Below are 19,983 nucleotides of genomic sequence, written 5' to 3' on the forward strand. Positions count from 1 at the left end.
ACAACAAAGGAATTCACTTTAACATTACTTGTACAAGATTTATTTAAAAACATGAGGTGATCATTCTCGATTCATTAACCCAATTTCTACTAACCTGATTTTTGAGATGTCACGAACCAATATAGCATAATATTTAATTTTAACGCATACAGTGGTCGGTGGCATGCATGCGTGACTTCCACCTTATTTCTGTTTTCCCTCAATTCTATATATGGGAATAGCAAAAACAAAAATTTTATATATGGAAACTCAACTTTCCTTCCAAATTAAATATAATTCCTTATTTTGAAATCTAAATTAGATGTAATGTTGGATACATATTTAAGATGTAAAAATTATAGATATATTTGTATCCATATATGTATTAGTTGCTACATTTTACTCTAAATTTTATTAAAATTTAAGACATTTTCACACTTGTAAATAAATTTTTATTGTTTGTATCTCTATTTGTTAAAATTTTGGTTCGAAATTCTTATAAATTTATTTATTCATTTAAAATTCGTCATAAGTTATCATATATATCAATGTGTCGCATGAAAATTTCATCCAAATTTCCTTCAATTTTAATGAAGTAACAAAAACACAAGTTTTATTTGTGAAAAAAGTTGAGGTATTTAAGTCATAAATAAAAATCTATGCCTCGGTCAATAACTCGCTAACGTTCTTTTATATATATATAACACCTACAGACTAAATTTGACTATTAAATTACATGTAAAATTAAATTAGTATGCTATGAAAAGTTTTCAATATTTACACTAAAATTCATCTCAAATTATAGAATGTCGATTAATTTCTGTAATTATGATTTGTCAAATATATTTTAGGAGTTACATGGAAAATAATATATTAAATACGAATGCTTTTTATTAATGTAAATTTAAATTAAAATTAAAATTTTTTATTCATACACAATAAATTTTATAATTGTAAAATGAAGCACACAACAATATTCATAATAAAGATAAGCTTATTTTAAAAACAAACTCTTAATTACGTAAACACTAATACCCGTTTGGTATAGCGGATATAATAAATGTGTGATATTCATAATGAATAATACATGTTTAATTCAACTATTGATATTTTTTACTATGAATTAAATAAGCAAAGAATACCGTAATTAAATAACGATCAATCTCCCATTCATTTATGATAACATAGTTTTATCTTTAAAAGACCGGCCGATCAATTTACTTTACAAATATGATAATATCATTTTGCCTTTTAAAAATTGAATGATCAATCAATTTACTTTTCAAATATGATAATATAATTTTATCTTTAAAAAAATTGACGTAAACAGATAAATTTTATTCTTAAACATAATATTGCTTCTTACCCATAGATAAATAATTATTTTAAAGTTAATGTTGAGGGGAAATCCAAATGGTGATTTATATTTCCATGATTTACAAAGATTTACCAACCACCATTTATATTTAGAATCTTGACAATTGGATTTCGTTGCCTATTATGCATATGCCTTTGTGTTGTTCGAGTCTCCAAATGATTTTGCCTTGAAACTCCCCATTCTGCCTTGTACTCACTCACTATATAAAGGCCTCATTCGCCACTCGTTTCAAGCAACCCAATTCTTTCCTTCACCCTCTGTTAGAAACAGTTTGAGAGCAAGAGAGAGAGAGCACTAGTTGACAAGCAATCAGAAACTGTTAAGCTTGCAAAACTAGCGATAGAAATGACAGGAAAGAAAGTTAAGCTTGCTTGGATAGAAAATAGCAGTGCCCGAAAAGCAAGCCTGAGGAAAAGGAGGCAAGGGCTGGTGAAGAAAGTGACGGAGCTGACCACTCTATGTGGTGTAGAAGGTGGCATTGTAATATACACTAAAAACGAAGAGGAGCCAATAGTGTGGCCGTCGCGTGAACAGATGGAACAACTGCTACGGAGGTTCAACGAAATTCCCGAGGTAGAACGCATGAAGAAATCGATGAACTTGGAGACCTACTACAAAGAGATGATTTCCAAGTCGCAAGACCAACTCAGGAAGGAAACCAGGAAAACCAAGGAAATGGAGGTGGATCAGCTCATGCTTCAATGCGAACAAGGCAAGAAGCTAGATGACTTTAGCGTTAATGAACTCGATGACATAAAGTGGTATATGGAAACAATGAGGACAGACATGGGGAAACTTCAGGAATTTTATGAAAAATTTCCTCCTCCATCTGTTGGTCCCACTCAAGGAGATGTTCCTTTACCACCACCACCACCACCACCCCAAGGCCGTGCACCTGCAGTCGGTCAAACTATTGGCATTGCTGATGCAGGTGTTGGAGACAAAGACACCTTTGAGGACTTTCCCTGGGAGGATCCGTTAAACGCCAATACTAACACCAATTATATTAGAGGTGAAGCTAGCAGGAGGGAGATGTGCTTAACATATCATGATCCCTTTGCTGCTGCTACCGGATCATCACTTGGCGGCGCTGGTAGCTCAAGTCTCCGTCAGCCAAGGCCCTCACATGGTGGCAACTCAAGTATTGCACCTGAGCCGGGGCTGACAAGATTCTCTTACGGCGGCAGCTCAAGTGCTGCTATAGAACCGAGGCCGCCAATGGCTCCATTTGGTTATGATAGCTCCTCAAGTGTTGGTACTGCTAACCCGGAACTACCCCCATTTGAGCCTCTTAGCGACGATCTGCTTAAAGGAGACAGTCTTGGGCCTTTCGACAATGATATGGGGCCGGGACATTTCCCGTTGGGACCACTGGAAAGCAGTTCTCCTGCAAGTGATTTTCGAGGGAACCCTTTAAGGTTTTTTGGTGGTGGAAGCAGCAGCCATGGCGTCGAAGGCAATCGTGAAACCGGACAATTTGATGACAAAAACTAGCCCATCAACTTTTCGCCATGAAAGAAAGCTTCCTTAGTGTCATGTTGGTTTATCCACAATAAGTCGTCATATGGTAAACGTTTGAGTCATTGAATATGGCCTAAATTCCTAGTGTCTCGTTTTTATATGTCATTTCAAGGTCAAGTAGTTATATTTTTGCGAGTCAATTATTAAGATCTAATAAAATGTAATGTTTTTCTCAACAAATATGGGAAGAGTGGTTAAACTGATTACTGGTTATTTAATCATCAACGTTCAAACTTGTAATTCTCTCGCTTTTTATAAAAAAAAAATGTTGCTTTTAATTTTTTATTTACAGAACATATTACTACTTTTGAAGTAGAGTGTGATTAAAATATCAATCACCTCACTGATTTAATTGTAAAGCTCACGTGAATTTTAAATTGATTTGTCATTTTACATTATAGCTATATATCTTTAAAATAAATCATCCATAAACAAAAGCTTACTAGGATTATAAATTGATTGTTAAGTTACAAGCAATTAAGAAAAAGGGTAAACTATGAAACCACACAATTATTAATAAATTTCTTTTTCTTATCATTTAATTATAAAAAAATTATAAAATATTATCCAATTATTTAATTATCTTTTTTTAATCACCAATAGGTTAAAGATTGTAATTTTTCAAATCGACATAATAATAATTTTAACACTCAACATTCAAATATTTTATTAATTTAATCTTGATTTTAAAAAATCTACACAATTATTTTTGTGCATTTTTACATGTGAACTTTTCACCTAAAAAAAATTTTAAAAAAATAAATTGATCAATTAAATTTAATAAAAAATATAAAAAGATGCAAACATTACTAGAAATTAGATAAGTAGAAAAAAAAAAACAAGGGCTTGGACATCATGGTGGCCGTTATTATTGCAAAGAAATGGAATTAGGGAGGTTTTGGGAGTTTCAGTTAGGAACGAGGAGAGCCAAAATCTATACACTGATTATGATTTCTATTTTTTATTACTCATCTTAAGTATCATACTAATGTTGAATTTTTTTAATTTTCTTTTATTTATTACATCTGCTAATTTGATAAGTTATGTACCTTTTTCTACTTAATTTACAAATTTTCTGATAATATTCTCATCTTAATGAATTTTACCATTGTTGGTATGAAATTAGAATTTAAATCTATAAAAATTTGATTTTCACACTAACATTTTTAAAAAATACTTCTAAAACTAGCCTTCTTAAAATTTCCAAGAAAAAACACATAAGATTGTCCAAACATACATTGGAACATCAAATCCGGAACCCACAAACAAAATCTTAACAAAATAGAATAATAGCAAAAGAACCAAATGGAAATATTTTCCTAGTCTGACATTCAATTTCTTTTAAAGCAGACAGTATAACACTAGTCAGTGTCTACTTGATCTTCTTTTTCGGCCTCAACTGCAACAAGGGAAAGGCATTTATATTAACTTAATTCAATCTGCAACAAAATGTGAAAAAGATAACAGAATCTGCAACAATACAAACCTGATTGCTGTGACCACACTTCTTCTTGCGGCAGTTCACGGCTCTTGGATGCAGACGAGCATAACACCTAGCAACGCACATTCTCAATTATCAAATAACATGCACATGCGTCTTTAAAGATAACATGCAAAAGGCAGACTACTAATTAGCTCCTTCACTTTGATCTTAAAAATTCTCATTACTCAGAAGAAATCAATCTTGGGATTTCTCAAGCTACATAAGCACGAAACAGAGCATTGATTATCATGTACCACACTAGAAAATCAACTGCCAAGTAAAGTTTAGCCCAGTTGACAAAGTTGAGAATGGAAATTTGAATTTTGGGAACTAAGATGCCCTCCTTTTCATTCTTTAGCTCAAAAGAGGGTTCAACTTGTAGTCCCATTTATGGTACTACAAAATAGTAAATTGAGATTAATCTATCGCATTCTGAGGATTATGCCATTCATGAAAATCAACAGCCATGAAAAAGTAGCTCATCTGACAAAGTAGAAAAAATGGTTACAATCACTATTAGGACCTCGTATGACCTCTATCCCATTTCACATCAACAGTAGAGGCTAAGTCAGGTCCCCCTTAGGCCTTAGCAGAATACTAAAAGATGCCCACAAAATAAAACAAAGAAAAGTAACTTACTTGCGGCAAATCATCTTGTCTTGGTTGTATTTGCGAGCCAAAGCCATCAAAGAAGGCTCAATAATTCCACCTCTCAACCTCAGAACAAGATGAAGTGTTGATTCTACGTCGAAAAAAATTTAAGAGCAAGAGTCTTTTAAGTATATTAATCAAATAAAAAAATGTAGAAAACATCTTCTAATACTCAATAGAGAAACCTTTCTGGATGTTGTAGTCAGCCAAGGTACGGCCATCTTCGAGCTGTTTTCCGGCGAATATGAGACGTTGTTGGTCCGGTGGGATTCCTGTGTTTGTTAGTTCATAAAAGAAAATCAGTTTAAATCAAATTTAAGAAGTTATGATACATAGAAATGCAAAATTGTAGAAGGAAAAGGACCTTCTTTGTCTTGGATCTTGGCTTTGACGTTGTCAATGGTATCGCTGCTCTCGACCTCGAGAGTTATGGTCTTGCCAGTTAGGGTTTTCACGAATATCTGCATCTTTTCCTCCCTCTCTCTCTTCCTCCACAAGAACAATGAGCAGCTAAAACATTCAGAGGCTTTTATACTCGTTTTCTAGGGTTTTTTTGTTGTTGTTGGATATGAGATTGTATTAGGGCTTTTTCCCCTTTGAGCCCAAAAGAGGAAAAGAAATAAGGTTTTATCTAAAGTAGACAAGCCATCCATTACTGGAAAATGGAGGATGGACAGCCATAGAGAAAGAGGAGGTTGATGCTCTCGACTCCCACAAGTACTGCACGTGTTACCCGATCAGGAGTCAGGTGGATATTACTTTGATTTTGAGCTATATAGGAATAGGATGACCCTAAGACAACAACATTACAGTATTTATTCCTACAGTATGAGATCAGCATTTGTAAGGGATCCTTACATCTCCTTTTGTCTTGCGTCGTTTACTTTTGTTCAATTCATAAACACCCTACATCGTCGAACCTCAATGTTTAACCCATTGATCGAAGAGTGACTTGCTCATGCACCTACTAAAAAGTAGAAACAACATGCTTTGAAGATTTTAAATTTTAGATTACTAATGAATGTTTTATTATAATTTTTAAAATTTTATTCAGCTGAAAAGATCATTTCACATTTTTTAGTTCCCTCGTACAGCAACGTATTGTGCTGCATTATTATGTGAATCCTACGTCTCAATCTCTTGCACCATTTTAGAAGAAATCTGGAATCTGGATTTCTGGTATTTGTTAACCTAGAAAATTTGGTTTATTATGCAATTATGAAAATATGGATCTGATTATAAAATATTTATAAAAACCTCAATAATATAAAAGCTTAACTTTGAAGCTGCATTAAATAGTTCCACAACTTTTTCCTGTCTAGATAAAAGATCTAAAATCCATTCCAAAAAACTAAATGTGCAGCAAGAGAACCGAGCAAAACACACTTGAATATAAAGAAAACTGTTTAACAAAGAAAACTCCAAGCACCACAGCAGTAGTAGCTGAGTGAGTAATTGATATAAAGCAAAGAATCAGAGCCTTCTTCCACGTCTGCCACCCTTTCTACGGGTACTATCAGTGGGAATGGGAGTAACATCCTCTGAGGAAAACAAAAAGGTTATTTGTCAATTTACAAGAGTCAAAGTGAAACGACTTAATAGACACATTCAGAAATGAAAGGATGAAAGAACTGCACCTATTCGACCAATTTTCATGCCTGAACGAGCAAGGGCTCTAAGTGCTGACTGAGCACCAGGACCAGGGGTCTTCGTCTTGTTTCCTCCAGTAGCTCGGAGCTTTATATGAAGGGCAGTAATACCCAACTCCTGCGGATAGCAAATGCTTAATGGAATGAGTTCACTACTTATAATTACATATTGAACCATAATTCAGAGGGTAAGCTGTAACACCTTGCAGCGTTGAGAAACATCTTGTGCCGCAAGCATGGCCGCATAAGGGGAAGACTCATCCCTATCAGCTTTCACCTTCATACCACCTGTTGTTTAGAAAAAGATAGAAGAATATTGTTCATTCAAATAACTCCATTCTGGAACATGAGTATCATCGCATGTTAAAATGTGAAGTTAACACTTTTTATGATAAAGATACAACTGCCACATCCAATTTATGAAATAGGCAGTTGAAGTATTAATACCAATGAAAATGACTTTAAAGCACTAGAGATGGCAAGGACACCAAAAACCCAAGATAGCCAAAGCATTCATTTTTAAATAGAATCATAAACCATACCAGTGATTCGAACCATTGTTTCCCTTCCAGACAAATCAGTCACGTGCTGCAAATCCAACCATAGCATGTTAACAGTAAGAATTTCCACAAAAACAAAAATCATTGTCAATAGAGGGTGTCATCGCTTACAATAAATGTGTCATTGAATGAAGCAAAAATGTGAGCCACCCCAAAAACATGCTCACCCTCTCGAACAGCAGGTCCAAGGTTAGTATTCTCCTCCTTGGGCTCCCTAACCTTTCTCCTTGACTACAAAATATCCCAAATCAATGAACACATAAGCTATCTTATTTGCAATTAAGTCTTAATAAACTTGTCCTATACTAGTAAAAACTAACCCCAAAATCCCACCCCGCTTGAATCTGAAACAAACATTGTCCATAGAGAAGGCAATTTTGGTACAAGGTTAAACCTAATCCAATTAGTAAATTATTCCAACTTGAACCTTCCCATTTCAAGACTAAGAAAAAAATTGCATATTTATAGTTTTGTTTTGCTTCAGTTTTCCTGGCATTCATACATAATAAAAGCTAGTGCGACGTAAATAACACCAAACTGAAAAAGGAAAACCAAAAAACTTCAAATAGCTTATTACAAAATTACATTACATTTAGTCCTTAAAATTCACCCTTTTCTATACCCCAATCCTAAACTTTTTTTCCCAGCAGCCAAACAAGATTCAACTTGTTGCCGATAACTGAAAATAGATTGGAAAGAGAGACTTACCATGGATTCCGGAAAACTGAAAGAGAGCTCGAAAACTAGGGTTTTAAGACAGCACTTTGACTGAGCTTCAGCCTCCAGCAACTCTGGCTTTCAAAGAGAAACTGGGAAAGCAGTTACTATCATTATATAGTTAGGGTTTTGTTGACCCTTACATTAAATGACGAAAAAGGCCTCATTAGGTTACTATAGGCATAGTGGTAAATACGTCATTTTATTATTTTAATTTTTGAGGAGGGGATTAGGAAAATGTTTGTAATTTATAGTTCGAAACAGAGAGTTTAATCGGTATTTCTAACAAATTATTTCAGTAAAAATTATAAATAATGTCCAAAAGAAAAGTAAAAATTATTATATAAATAATAAACTCAAAAAAATCAAATTTAGTTTTTAATTTTATAAGTGGTGCTTAATAGTGTAATGTTTTAGAACTTTATGTCTTGCTAACAATTTGAAGGAATATATAGTTAAACATCTCATGCAGCTGGAGTCTTAAGTATTATGTGTTCGTTGTATTAAATCAAGTCAGAATGAAAAAATTTCGAGGTAATCAAGTTAAAGAATTATATTTTATCATTCTAACTTGATTTGAAATTTTCTCGAATCAAGTCGAGTGAGATGAAATTCGTATGAAATCGAATATTATTCGAGTTAAATTAAAAAAATACTTTAGGTCTTTATAGTCATTGCCAACTGTTATTACAATAGGGTCGGAAGCGTGTAAATTATTGTACTAAAAAATCACACAAAGTTCAATTATCAGGGAAGAGATGTGGATCACATGGATCTCTTAAATACCAAGTCTTTCCTTAGTCAGAATATCCCTTCTATAGTAATTTAATAGCACAATTAAATACTACTATTATATCCTCAAATATTGAAAGAAAAATAGGACAAGAAAGAACACACGAGTTTTAACGAGGTTCGGTAAATTATACCTACGTCCTCAGGCACTAACACCAGATGATAACTTTACTATCTTCAAAATATTACAAACAAATAGAATTCCTTAAGAATTCTCAAATGGGAGAAGAGAGAAAATTAAGAGAGAAAGATTGGTTGGGATAGTTGAAATGAGAAATGGTTAGGCCTATTTATAGTTGAGGTTTAGGGACTAACTTGCAAATGGCCTAAAAAATTAGGGACCAAAATTGTACTTATCCATTTCAACTTTAAACAACTTGTCAACTATTTTTTTCTTTCGGTGCCAATTGCACCTCCCACCATTTTTGACTTTTCAACACCTACCTTATTTGACTTTTCAACACCAACCACCATAATCAAATTTGTTATTAACTTCCATCTCCTCATAATTTATTTATTAATCTTTTATATACGGGTTAACTTATTTGCTTGCTTAGTTGCTTCAATTATATTCTTATTCTTGTAATAATGTATTTTGAAATAAAATATATATATATTAAATGTAAAAAATGTAATTTTTTAATAAAATTTATTTTAAAGATAAAATGTGAAATTGATACCAATAAAATTTTTTTAATACAAACATTTTATGGCATCATCAATAATTTAATTTTAACATAAATTGACAAAGGTTCAGCATAATTAAACAATCCAATAATATAAATAGTACAAAATATAAAATTTAATTCAATAATATAAATAGTAAACATAAATTTAGAAAAAAAATTTGGAGTTTGAGGGAAAATAAAAGGGAAAATTTTTGAGAGTTTGGAGAAGTAAATTTTTTTAAGGGAAGTAAAAGGAAAAACGATTTGAGGATGTAGGGGAGCAAAAATTTTTCGGAGAAAGTAAAAGGGTTTGATATATGATTTATTCGAAATATTCAAGTTATTTGAATTAAAAAATTTGAACTCGAAATTTGAAAAGAATCGAGTTGATTCGAATAATTTGAAATTCAAACTTTTTTTAATTTATTCGAATTGAATCAAATTTTTTCGATTGAGTTTGAGCTGAATTGGCATGGGCATTGTAGCCCATGTAGGAGAAAGTGTGTTTAAGTGCGTTGAAGCGTATTATCCTCGTATTTATGAGTTGAGGAGGGGTAATGAATAATTCTAAGTTTCGTGTCAAAAAGAACAGATACGATCATAATTTATAATGAGATTATTAAAAAAAATATTTTTTTTTATATTTAAAATTCCTTTTTGCTACCAATGCTGCCCCTATGTTAGTTTTCTTCCATTTCTATCTCTAAAATCATTGTTTAGAATTGAGCCAATAGAAGAAAGTCTGTATTAATTGGTTTGAAAGTGATAAAAGAAGGTGGTCCACTTTGTGGTTGCTATCATATTTTATTTTAGACTTAATCCACGTTTTAGCTAATGGAGTCTACTTATTCTTCTATTTTAATATTTAATTTTTATCTCAATTTAGTACTTTTTTTTTTAATTTTTGGTTCATTTTAAACCGGCATTAAAATATTATTAGACAACTTCGGCTAATACAAAAGTGACACGTGATATGTTTTAGCTAGTGAAAAAATGTCATATGATAATTAGGTTTATTTAAAATAAAAATATTGAATTTAAATTAAAATAAAAAATTATAATATTAAATATTTAAATATTAAAAATACTTTTTTTAACTGACTATTGACCAAAGCTGACCAACTGTTGACCAACATTAATCGACCACATGGCACTATTAGAATACCCCATGTGTCCTTTTTATTTTTTAAATATTATGTATATTATCTTGATTAAAAATGTAAAAAAATCATATATAATGTATAATAAATTTGAAATATATTTTATATAAAATTTTAAAATATATAATTATAAATTTGAAAAAGTCAAAAAAATATATAAAAAGAGAAAAATGTTATAAAAATTAAAAAAATTAAATTTCAAGTAATTGCAAAAGAAAAAAACTTGAAATTTAAATACTTTTTTAGAATTTTAGAATTATATATTTTAGAATTTTATTAAAAAATATTACTAAACCTTTTCTAAATATTTTTTTACATTTTTTCTTATAATTCTTACAAATTTTTTTACATTTTTTAATAACATTATTAATTTCAACTAATTTTTTTCAATAATTGTATTTTTTTGTAAATTTTATTTTTATAATTTATATTTTTTTTCTAGATTTTATATTTTCTGATTTTTTTGTATATTTATTTCCATTTTTCATTTTTTAATGCATTTAATAAAAGAAAAAATGCATTTAATAAGATTTTTTTAATGTTCGTAAAAAGATAGACTAAAAAAATATAATGTAGGCATAGGTTAGGTACCAAATTGAGAAGTGAGTGTTTTTTAGGTACCAATTTGGACAAAAAGAAAGTTTAGTTATCAAAGTAAAAAAATAGATATACTTGAGGGGGCAAATCATGAATTAAGCCTTTATTTTATTTTCCCCTCTTTAATATTATTCACCAAGCAATCGTTCTATGAGAGCTTCCTTGCAAGTTATGGAAAGCCCTCGTTCAAAACTTACATCCCAATCTTCCAATGATCACTCACTCGACTTACCTATTCGAGTACACGTAACATTTCTTATCATCGAAGTTCAGGCACTCCACTGCTTTAGCTGGTAAGGGCCTGTTTAGTAGTGCTTAAAAAAAAGCACTTTTGGCTTAAGTCATCAAACATTGACCCCTTCATTTTCTTCCCTTTAGCTGAATACTTTGAGACCTGTGTTTTTGAAGCTTGCAAGGACAACATATTTTATGGACATCTCATCTGATGAAGAAGCTTGGGTGGAAGACTATTGGCCTGCAGAACATTTGATTGACATCACAGATTATGAAGGAGATATTTTTGAAGCTTATCTAGATGAAGATGAAGCAGATACTCCTTTTCCTGAAGCTGGGATGGACCAAAGTTTCACAACCACCATGGATGATGGAGAAATTTCTGAAGCTAAGGTAATAGAATATGTAATATATGGCGCCTACAGACCTATCGTCCCATTATTAGATGCTTCATTTCATAATCAAGTGGCGTAACCTGTCAAAGGTAGTTCAACTCGAAAGGTGAACAAAGTAATTCTAGAGTTGAACCGAGCGCTTAGTACAGTTGGTTTCATACACCCATCTTTAAAAGATGGCATTTTGCAGGTTTGCGGTTTAAACTTTGAATCCCAACATTGTAACCTTTCAGCTGTACCCAGATTGCAGCCCCATTTGTACGAAAAGCACAAGTAATACTAGAAGTCAACACATAAGAGAAATACATTCAACAACTCTTTTTATATTCAATTTCTAGAAAGATTTGACTAAAAAGTTTACTAAATATGATATCTTCTTGACTTATTTCATTGGTTAGCATCCCAGAATGGATGTTTCTCATAATCAATATTCTTACCGAGCTTCTGTCAGCAGCTTTTGACCAGCTTTCCGCTGCGAACAAGCCCCGATATGCTTTGATTGCCATGTTAATGTCTTCTGTGGCTGCCATTACATGCATCATTGAGCTTGCTTACAAGGCTGGAAAGGAAAGAGTCATCTGGAGGAGCGAAAGTAAATTGCCCTGGTTTTATCATTCATCTCCAAATCCGGTACTTCCCCTGAAATGGTCGGATTAGTTTGTGCCATTCTGCAAACTGTTTTGTCGGCAATTGCTAACACTTTCTACCCTCAACATGCTAATTATCCCCTCAATATTTCCCTTTGGCCCCTTGTCTTTGCTATGGGTCTATTTTGCTCTAAATTTATGTAGAAACTGAATCTGAAAGTCTTTCACAAAGATTGGATAACGAGTTAACTGGATCTTTGTAATAGTCCCCTAGGGGGGTGCCATGTACTACTTCTAGATACCTAATGTTTTTGCTCCATTAGTTTGTATTATATTCTCTGTCTTCCTGATATCGTAAGAATGTTTCATGATTTAACTACTTTAAAGCATCATAGTCATCCAGGAGTTTCAATTTGAGTGACTAAACATTCCAACAATTATACAGTTTGATGATGCTAATGAATGATCGCATATAGGAATAAGTAGAGATATCAAGAATGCCAAATGAAACAATAATAATGGATCTCGTTTTTCCAGCAAGATTATTACCATCGTAACATATTTCATAGTTCAAACATTTTCCACCAATTAAGTCTCCCCAGCAGCTTAATGACTAGAATTAAGTGTCCTATATGAATTATTACAGCAGAATAGGTTTATACCTGCATCATAGTATGCCACAAAAGCCACTTAAAATCACATTAAGACGTTAAGAGACTTCAGCTTGGGTGCCACAATCTCAATAAGGCACTTAAGGTTGTCCACATGAATCCAGTGGCCTGAACTGGAAGAACAATAACTGAAATCTTCCCTGCAGATCCTTCTGGAATAGCAACATTTCAAACCAATTAATCACGTAGGAGTCCAACCAATAACTTCTCTAAATATATAAAATCAGTAAAAGCAACAAAGGAATAGAGTGTACGGACATTTGGGCAATGAAGCAGTAGATACCTGTTTGAGAAGTTTGACATTTTCACCACAATCTCTATCTGCACAACTCTTTTGCAAATTGTAATGCAACCTTGTCACGCATGGGGTGGTTGATGACAACATCAGGCCAATCCCAGCCTCTGTAAAGTAACTGCTTCTAGTGAATCTTTTTGTTCATAAACCTATGATTTCAGTAATAAATTATCATAATTTTATTCATTCTACTGTTAAAACAAAATATGACTTTTAATCCAGTTTCAAACCATTCACAAAAATTGGTAGCTTTTTCTATTAAAATATGATCAACTAATTTACATTGTACAGGAAGAGAGACTGACCTTAACAAAGCACCCTTTGGGACAAACGTAGCAGGCTGACCAAGTGACACCTAAGCTTCTGAATCTCCATCCTCGCAGCTAATTCATGCTGAAACTGTCTGTTGGAAAAAATACCAATTAGTTTCCAATATTCGGCCCCTCTAAACCAGGCATATCTTGACTCCTGCCATTGGCAACCAACAAGCGGCAAAAGAACCACCATATCAAGACCCCTACAAGAACAGCATCATATCCATCTTTTCCATCAAAAAGCATTCGTTTTGAATCTGTTGGTTTCCGCATTTTTTTCAAAAATCAGAATTGAAACTTTCACGACCTTCTAGTTATGTCTATTAGCTTATCTCTAAGCAATGAAAAGAATACAAGGAATATTTCAGTTTCATATTCAATTGTTTATGAAAATTAACCCTGAGGAAGTACTTTTTTTTTTCTTTACCTATATTTTGTTCTAGGAGAGTTTTAACGTCATTGTTTCTGCACGAAGAATCCAGTGCATTCATAATGAGACAATGGACTTGGCGATATCACTTAGAACTATGCCTGCTGGCAATGTATTATTAAATTTCATTAGAGACAATTCAAAGAACAGACAAATGACAGAACATTTTCTTTCTTGTCAACCAATTTATAAGTATGTAGATCATGCAATAGGAAAGCATTAAGCGCACGTAAAACAGCATAGATGGTTCCTTGCTTATAGAACTTATAACCATTGTTGAAATAATCTATTGTGCAGTATCTCCATAAAAAGAAGGCAAGCATCAAATTGTTCCATCATGTTTCAAAATTTATATGTATCTTCCAAAGAATAAAACAAACAACAGTCTGGACACAGAAAATGAAGAACTATTAAGCCCAGATTTCTTTATACTATGAACATAATATTTAAAGTATCTAGGAAAGAGAGAAAAAGAAGACGGTAGCAAAGTTGGGGAGTGCGGGGAAATGGAGAATAGTGGTACATATTAAACAAAAATCTTGCTCAAACTCTAGCAATTTCAACAGACTTTTGCAGGGCCTGAAGAAGACTTCTCATGATCCTTGGCTCACCAGGGGGAGACTGATCTTTTAATGTCCCATTTCTTATTGCTCGAAAGATTGGACCTGAATTATCTGTTGCTGGAAAGACTAAGCAATCTATATACACCAGGACTTCAGTCTTTCCATCTCCGACTGTAATAAAACCAAGTCTAGCTCCACCTGCTATTTTATCGATCTGTATGAACAAAAAGTGGAGAAACATTAGGAGCTGTCATATTTTACAGATACTAGTTAGAATTATCCAAAAACCATGGTTACCTTCAAAGAACTTAAAATAAGAACATGCACCCAAGACTCAGGGAAAAAGCAAGGTTAATATACCACTGTGATAAAGTTAGATCCATAAATATAATGTGGTTCACCTAAAATCTTCCAGGTCTTGCAAAAACTTGGACATTGTACAGCAGATGAACAAATGAAGCACGAAGATAGAAACTAGATCTGTCTCATATCTAGCAAGAAACCTTCCCACCAAATTGAACAATTTAAAGTTGCAGATCAAATTAAAGTCCTATGAAAATAAAAGCCATAAACTTTGATTCATATGCCATGGTCAATACAATTCACTGCTGGAAAAGAAATCAAAGCTTGCTCTTACAAAAAAGAAGAAGCTAGCTTTGACATAGGAATCAGGAATAACTAGTGGCATTGATTTTCAATCTTTTATTAGTGATGCACACATTTAATGTTCCTCTGAAACAGAGTTGAAGACAAGTCCTCTTAGCATTATGAGTAGACTGCATTAATATATCAATTATTTCATCGACTTATGGAAACAACATAAAATTTTAACTAATGTCCTGTATCACCTTGGTTGATATTATCTATTTAGAGTACAGGGTCTTGATGGATATGGATGGGCCTATGCCTAGTAACGAATACAAAAAATCATATTTAACATGTGTGCTTGCCCAATTAGCGGTAAAAAAAGAAAACAACTTCAAGGTAATAAGAATACCAATGAAGCAATGACAAACCTTCAAAGGCACTGGAAGAGGCAGATTAGCTCCTTGGCAAAGACTGTTCGCCCACTGTTACAAAAACAAAGAAAAAGATAAAGACAAGAATCAAATACTCTGATAGAACAGGTTACTTTGCGGGAACTAGATATATAAAGACGCCAGCTTAACGCATGAAAGCTTGTAGAATGCAATGATCACTGAAGGATTTTTTTTCCCTTTCTTTTTTCTATTATTATTGTGGTTAACACCTACAGGCTGTATGCTCTAGCGAACGGAGCTATTCCAATTGTTGACATCAGTGACAGAAAATATACAACTCCAAGAAAATGAAGAAATGCAAGTAGAGTACCTGAAACAACAAGGTTTCGAATCGCTGAATATCAGTATTGGAAGGCAATTTCATGGTACCAAGTGAGACTCCATTTTCTAGGTCATCAGCTGCAGGTGCAATGTCATCCTTTCCTGGGGAAGCCTTGCCCACTAACTTAACAATCAGGCTTCGGTGACCGTAAAATCTACTCAGCTTCGACGACCCTTGCGTTTTGTCCTTGAGGAATAATGCCGGTGATGGGGAAATACCGGTCGCCCTGGGTTTAGAGAGTTGCAGTGGTGGAATGGCGGAGGTGGTTGAGTGGAGGGGTTGCCTCAAAGCTCCGGCCATGAGAGAATTTCAACAAAAAGAAGAAGAAAGTGCCAATGAGAATTTCGGATAAGAGGAAGGATTTTTTTTTCCAAGTAAAAGCAGGTGAGGTGGAGAGCAACTCATCTAATTCTTGCATCACGTGCCGCGTCACCATTTCATTTTCATTTTGTTTTGTGTGTTTTTTTTAGATCTATCCATGCAACCGAGATGGTTGAAATCGGGTCGTTTCGGTTCAGTAGAATTAAAAATTGATACATACATCAGTATGGAGTCAAATAAAATATCAGTTCAAATAGGAGTTTTATAATTTTTAATAATTTTTTAATTTTAATCCATCGAATCAGACATTGATTTGATCCTAAAACCATTAATATTAATTGCTCATAACGATATTTTTTTTAACATTATGTCAGAGCTAGTTTAATCTACTTTAATCTTATTTTGATAAATCACGTAGATTATGATCAGCTCATTAATGAGATCAAACGTATTAGAATCAAGACAGGTAAGGATCAAATTGAAAACTCTCAGTATAATCCAATTTATTTTCAAAAATAAGATTTGATCTTTTTGAAAATTGATAAGAATAAGATCCCTCATTATGTTTGTGCCTTGTTTAAGTTTGATAGAGAATTATACTTGTTCCATATAAGAAATGTTTTATTGATTATAAATATTGTAAGTAAATCGAATTGAGTCAATTACTTTATTAAAAGTCTTAAAGAAAATTATTTAGGTTAAAGATTTAATCCATAAATTAGTATTTAAAATATATATTTTTTTCTATTTTGGTAGCTAAAATTTTTTATCATATGTGATGTCTAATTTTTTTCTCAAGTTGGTACCTCATTAGTTAAACCGTTAGTCAATCCATTAAATCTATTTTAAAAAAGCCTTAATCCACAAATTAGTACCTAAACTATATTCTTTTATCAAGTTGGTACTTAAACTTTTTTTGTCACAAACAATGCTAAACTGTTTTTCAATTATTCATTTTACGCCAAAATATTATATCAACTAAAAAATTTTCAACCAAATAATAAATTGCCTCTTCATATAAACTTAAAAAAAATTATATTTGTTTCCTCTATTCTTTTCTATTTTTCCTCTTTTGCCCTTTCATATTCTTTTACGATGTCTAGCAATACCAACAATGCTCAAAATTTGCCCTCTCGAAGTTGAGACGCTAGCAATTAATTTTGTTATTAAACTTCACCACTTGTTTGCTCAACCTGATGGGATTGAAAAAGTAATTTTGTTGATCAAAATTGATTTTTTAGAATTGAATCAAACTGGTTGGATTGGGAACTGATCAGGATACTAGTCTGGAGATAGGAGTTAAATCAATTGACCTGCAGATCAATACAAACCGGTTGAATTGGTTTTCTTAGTATTTTTTAATTTTTTTATTGTTATGAATTTTTAATAATTTATTTGATCAAATCAAATGAACGAGTTAAACGAACTGGGGCTGACCAATTCAGTTATTAATTCGATTTTTAAGAAAAAAAAAGTAAACATATATAAAAGGGGAAATAATACTTTTTGCCTTTTTCCCACGTGTCAATTTTCAATTGGTTATCTTTGTTTTAAAATAATAAGGTACCAAACTTAAGGATGAAAAGTAATCTAAGTACCACTTATGATTAAAAATGTTTAGGTGTTAGAATAAGAAAAAAATGCATACTTTATATCAATTTGTGGGTTAAGCCTTTTTGTTAAATATTCTTAATAGATTGACTAACGGATGTACCAACTTGAGAAAAGAAAGTATTTTAGGTACCACTTGTGACAAAAAAATTAGTTACCAAGATAGAAAAAAATGATATAATCTAAGCACTAATTTGTGGGTTAAACTTAGATTAAATATAGGAGTGAGATTACTACTAAGTGAAAATTAATCTACAAAAGTGTGAATTAGTTAGATTAAGTATAGGAGTGAAGTTAAGTGAGTGAAAATTATTCCTTGTTGAACATAATAAATTAAATTTTTTATAAAACCCTGCAAGAAGAAAAAAGAAATTCTAAATGCTTGAGTACAGCTTTAGTGTCCATCTCTAATATTTTTCTCCCATAATTACTGGTTCTGCTTGCAACTTAACAAATATTTGGAGAAATATCTAACAGACAAAAAAATCACTGAATTTTTCATGTGTCTCACCTTTTTAATCATCAAAATATTTACCCACATCATTGATGATATGGGAAAATTTTAAACCCTCGTGTGTTTTAAACTTTTTTTTTAACACTCAAAACTATAGTGGAGAAATAGTTTACATACCAAGATAGAATAAAAAAATTTTAATCATCAAAGTGAAAAAAAGGATATTTGTTTGAAATCTAAATTGTGACAAGCTTTTTTGTTAAATAAAAAAACTGCAAGATTAACCATTCTAAAAAATTAATAATTTAATTAAGTTTCTTTAACCTTTTAGTTAACTCAATTTATAACTTTAGCCCTCATAAAAAATTTTAATTTAACTTAACCCATTGGTTAAATAAAAGAAATTTATTTTTGACCCTTTCCAAAAATTAATTTTTATAAATTTATCTCAACCCTCCAAGTACAAAATTCTTAACTTCACCCATTCAAGCAGTGAGAATAAATATTAATGTATAACAATAAAAATCAATAATAGCATGTGTATTTAAAAAATTAAAATAATTAGAGGAGAGAAATGATATCATAGCGTTCCTATCTTTCACTAGACAAAGTAATTTCATTCAGTTTTTATAGATAATGTCCTCAAATCTTCCAAAAATGGATGGATTCTATATTTAATAAATATAAAAAATTTTGTGTAGTTTATATAGATGATATTTTAATATTTTTAGAAACTCTAGAAAAACATAGAAAACATTTAAATATTATCTCTTAATAATTCATAAAACATGGAATTATTTTGAGTCCTAAGAAAAGAGAATTAGAAAAAACAGAAATAGAATTTTTAGGCTTAAATCTATCTGTCGATGGTCTTAAATTACAAGATCATATTATAGTAAAAATAAAAGAATTTCCTGAAGAAATTAAATATCAAAAACAACTTCAACAATTTTTAGAAATAGTTAATTATGGAAGAAACTTCTTTCCTAATTTATCTCAAAAAATAGGAGACTTATATGAAAAATTAAAAAAGGATAAAACTTTTAGTTGGTCTAAAAAAGACTCGAAAATTATTAAAAATGTAAAATCAGAAATAAATTATACCCCAAAAGTCTATTTACCAAAACAATGTGATAGATTAATTTTAGAAACTGATGCATCACAAAATTATTGGGGATGTATTTTAAAGACTAAAACAGCAAAAACTGAAGAACTAATATGTGGATATAGTTCTGGAAAATTTAAACCAAATGAAGTTAATTATGCTATATATGAAAATGAATTATTAGCTATTAAAAAAGCAATAAATACCTTTCTTATATATCTAGCATTTGAAAATTTTATTATGAAAACTGATAATCAGGCAGTTAAACAATTTCTTACTAATAATAGTTTAGAAAATGTACCTAGAAGAATTAGATGGTATAATGAATTATGTAGTTTTAATTTTGAAGTTTTATATGTTAAAGGTACTGATAATATTATTGCTGATTATCTTAGCAGGCCTTATGGATAAAGGTAAAAAACCTCTAGAACAAGTCAGGGAATGGACTACTGTCCATAAAAAACTCAACAAAGGAAATGCTAACTA

The 19,983-nt window shown here is 31.7% G+C and overlaps 4 protein-coding genes and 1 long non-coding RNA gene across 6 annotated transcripts; 1 reads left to right on the plus strand and 4 right to left on the minus strand.

Annotated features, from left to right (window-relative positions):
• The first annotated feature begins 1,702 nt into the window (after positions 1 to 1,702).
• LOC107895415 (agamous-like MADS-box protein AGL92) lies at positions 1,703 to 2,851 on the plus strand. Its single transcript, XM_016820700.2, has one exon. It carries the CDS (start codon positions 1,703 to 1,705, stop codon positions 2,849 to 2,851), a length of 1,149 nt encoding a protein of 382 aa, XP_016676189.2.
• Positions 2,852 to 4,052: 1,201 nt separating this feature from the next.
• On the minus strand, positions 4,053 to 6,023 carry LOC107896338 (ubiquitin-60S ribosomal protein L40). The gene is made up of 5 exons (XM_016821495.2): positions 5,377 to 6,023; positions 5,198 to 5,284; positions 5,001 to 5,103; positions 4,365 to 4,431; positions 4,053 to 4,277 (listed from the first exon to the last, which is right to left on the minus strand). Exons 1-5 carry the CDS (start codon positions 5,477 to 5,479, stop codon positions 4,251 to 4,253), a joined length of 387 nt encoding a protein of 128 aa, XP_016676984.1. The 5' UTR covers positions 5,480 to 6,023; the 3' UTR covers positions 4,053 to 4,250.
• A 251-nt stretch (positions 6,024 to 6,274) lies between these two features.
• Positions 6,275 to 8,992, minus strand: LOC107896336 (40S ribosomal protein S14). 2 transcript variants are annotated; one of them, XM_041076691.1, is made up of 7 exons: positions 8,865 to 8,992; positions 7,930 to 8,030; positions 7,333 to 7,452; positions 7,204 to 7,249; positions 6,864 to 6,949; positions 6,650 to 6,779; positions 6,275 to 6,553 (listed from the first exon to the last, which is right to left on the minus strand). In XM_041076691.1, the coding sequence occupies exons 2-7, from the start codon at positions 7,930 to 7,932 to the stop codon at positions 6,486 to 6,488; spliced, it is 453 nt and encodes a 150-aa protein (XP_040932625.1). In that variant the 5' UTR covers positions 7,933 to 8,030; positions 8,865 to 8,992; the 3' UTR covers positions 6,275 to 6,485. The 2 variants fall into 2 exon arrangements, with proteins under 2 accessions (XP_040932625.1, XP_016676982.2); XM_016821493.2 differs by lacking the exon at positions 8,865 to 8,992 and having other exon boundaries at positions 7,930 to 8,049.
• A 3,086-nt stretch (positions 8,993 to 12,078) lies between these two features.
• Positions 12,079 to 14,071, minus strand: LOC107896335 (uncharacterized). The gene is made up of 4 exons (XR_001683696.2): positions 13,643 to 14,071; positions 13,326 to 13,486; positions 13,034 to 13,194; positions 12,079 to 12,423 (listed from the first exon to the last, which is right to left on the minus strand). It is a non-coding gene; the product is annotated as an uncharacterized lncRNA (long non-coding RNA).
• A 337-nt stretch (positions 14,072 to 14,408) lies between these two features.
• Positions 14,409 to 16,545, minus strand: LOC107896334 (uncharacterized). The gene is made up of 3 exons (XM_016821491.2): positions 15,995 to 16,545; positions 15,661 to 15,714; positions 14,409 to 14,858 (listed from the first exon to the last, which is right to left on the minus strand). The coding sequence occupies exons 1-3, from the start codon at positions 16,304 to 16,306 to the stop codon at positions 14,625 to 14,627; spliced, it is 600 nt and encodes a 199-aa protein (XP_016676980.1). The 5' UTR covers positions 16,307 to 16,545; the 3' UTR covers positions 14,409 to 14,624.
• Between the last annotated feature and the right edge of the window lie 3,438 nt (positions 16,546 to 19,983).

Source organism: Gossypium hirsutum, chromosome A09 (assembly GCF_007990345.1).
Source record: "Gossypium hirsutum isolate 1008001.06 chromosome A09, Gossypium_hirsutum_v2.1, whole genome shotgun sequence".
In the NCBI taxonomy this organism is placed as follows: domain Eukaryota; kingdom Viridiplantae; phylum Streptophyta; class Magnoliopsida; order Malvales; family Malvaceae; genus Gossypium; species Gossypium hirsutum.

Coding starts and splice junctions, on each gene's coding strand:
- LOC107896336 (XM_041076691.1), bottom strand. Junction 6,780..6,863: donor ATGTTTCTCAACGCTGCAAG/GTGTTACAGCTT, acceptor TGCTATCCGCAG/GAGTTGGGTATTACTGCCCT. Junction 6,554..6,649: donor CATGAAAATTGGTCGAATAG/GTGCAGTTCTTT, acceptor TGTTTTCCTCAG/AGGATGTTACTCCCATTCCC.
- LOC107895415 (XM_016820700.2), top strand. CDS start 1,703: ATGACAGGAAAGAAAGTTAAGCTTGCTTGGATAGAAAATAGCAGTGCC.
- LOC107896334 (XM_016821491.2), bottom strand. CDS start 16,306: ATGGCCGGAGCTTTGAGGCAACCCCTCCACTCAACCACCTCCGCCATT. Junction 15,715..15,994: donor TCGAAACCTTGTTGTTTCAG/GTACTCTACTTG, acceptor TTTTTGTAACAG/TGGGCGAACAGTCTTTGCCA. Junction 14,859..15,660: donor CTCTTCCAGTGCCTTTGAAG/GTTTGTCATTGC, acceptor TTGTTCATACAG/ATCGATAAAATAGCAGGTGG.
- LOC107896338 (XM_016821495.2), bottom strand. CDS start 5,479: ATGCAGATATTCGTGAAAACCCTAACTGGCAAGACCATAACTCTCGAG. Junction 4,432..5,000: donor GACAAGATGATTTGCCGCAA/GTAAGTTACTTT, acceptor GTGCGTTGCTAG/GTGTTATGCTCGTCTGCATC. Junction 4,278..4,364: donor AGTGTGGTCACAGCAATCAG/GTTTGTATTGTT, acceptor CCCTTGTTGCAG/TTGAGGCCGAAAAAGAAGAT.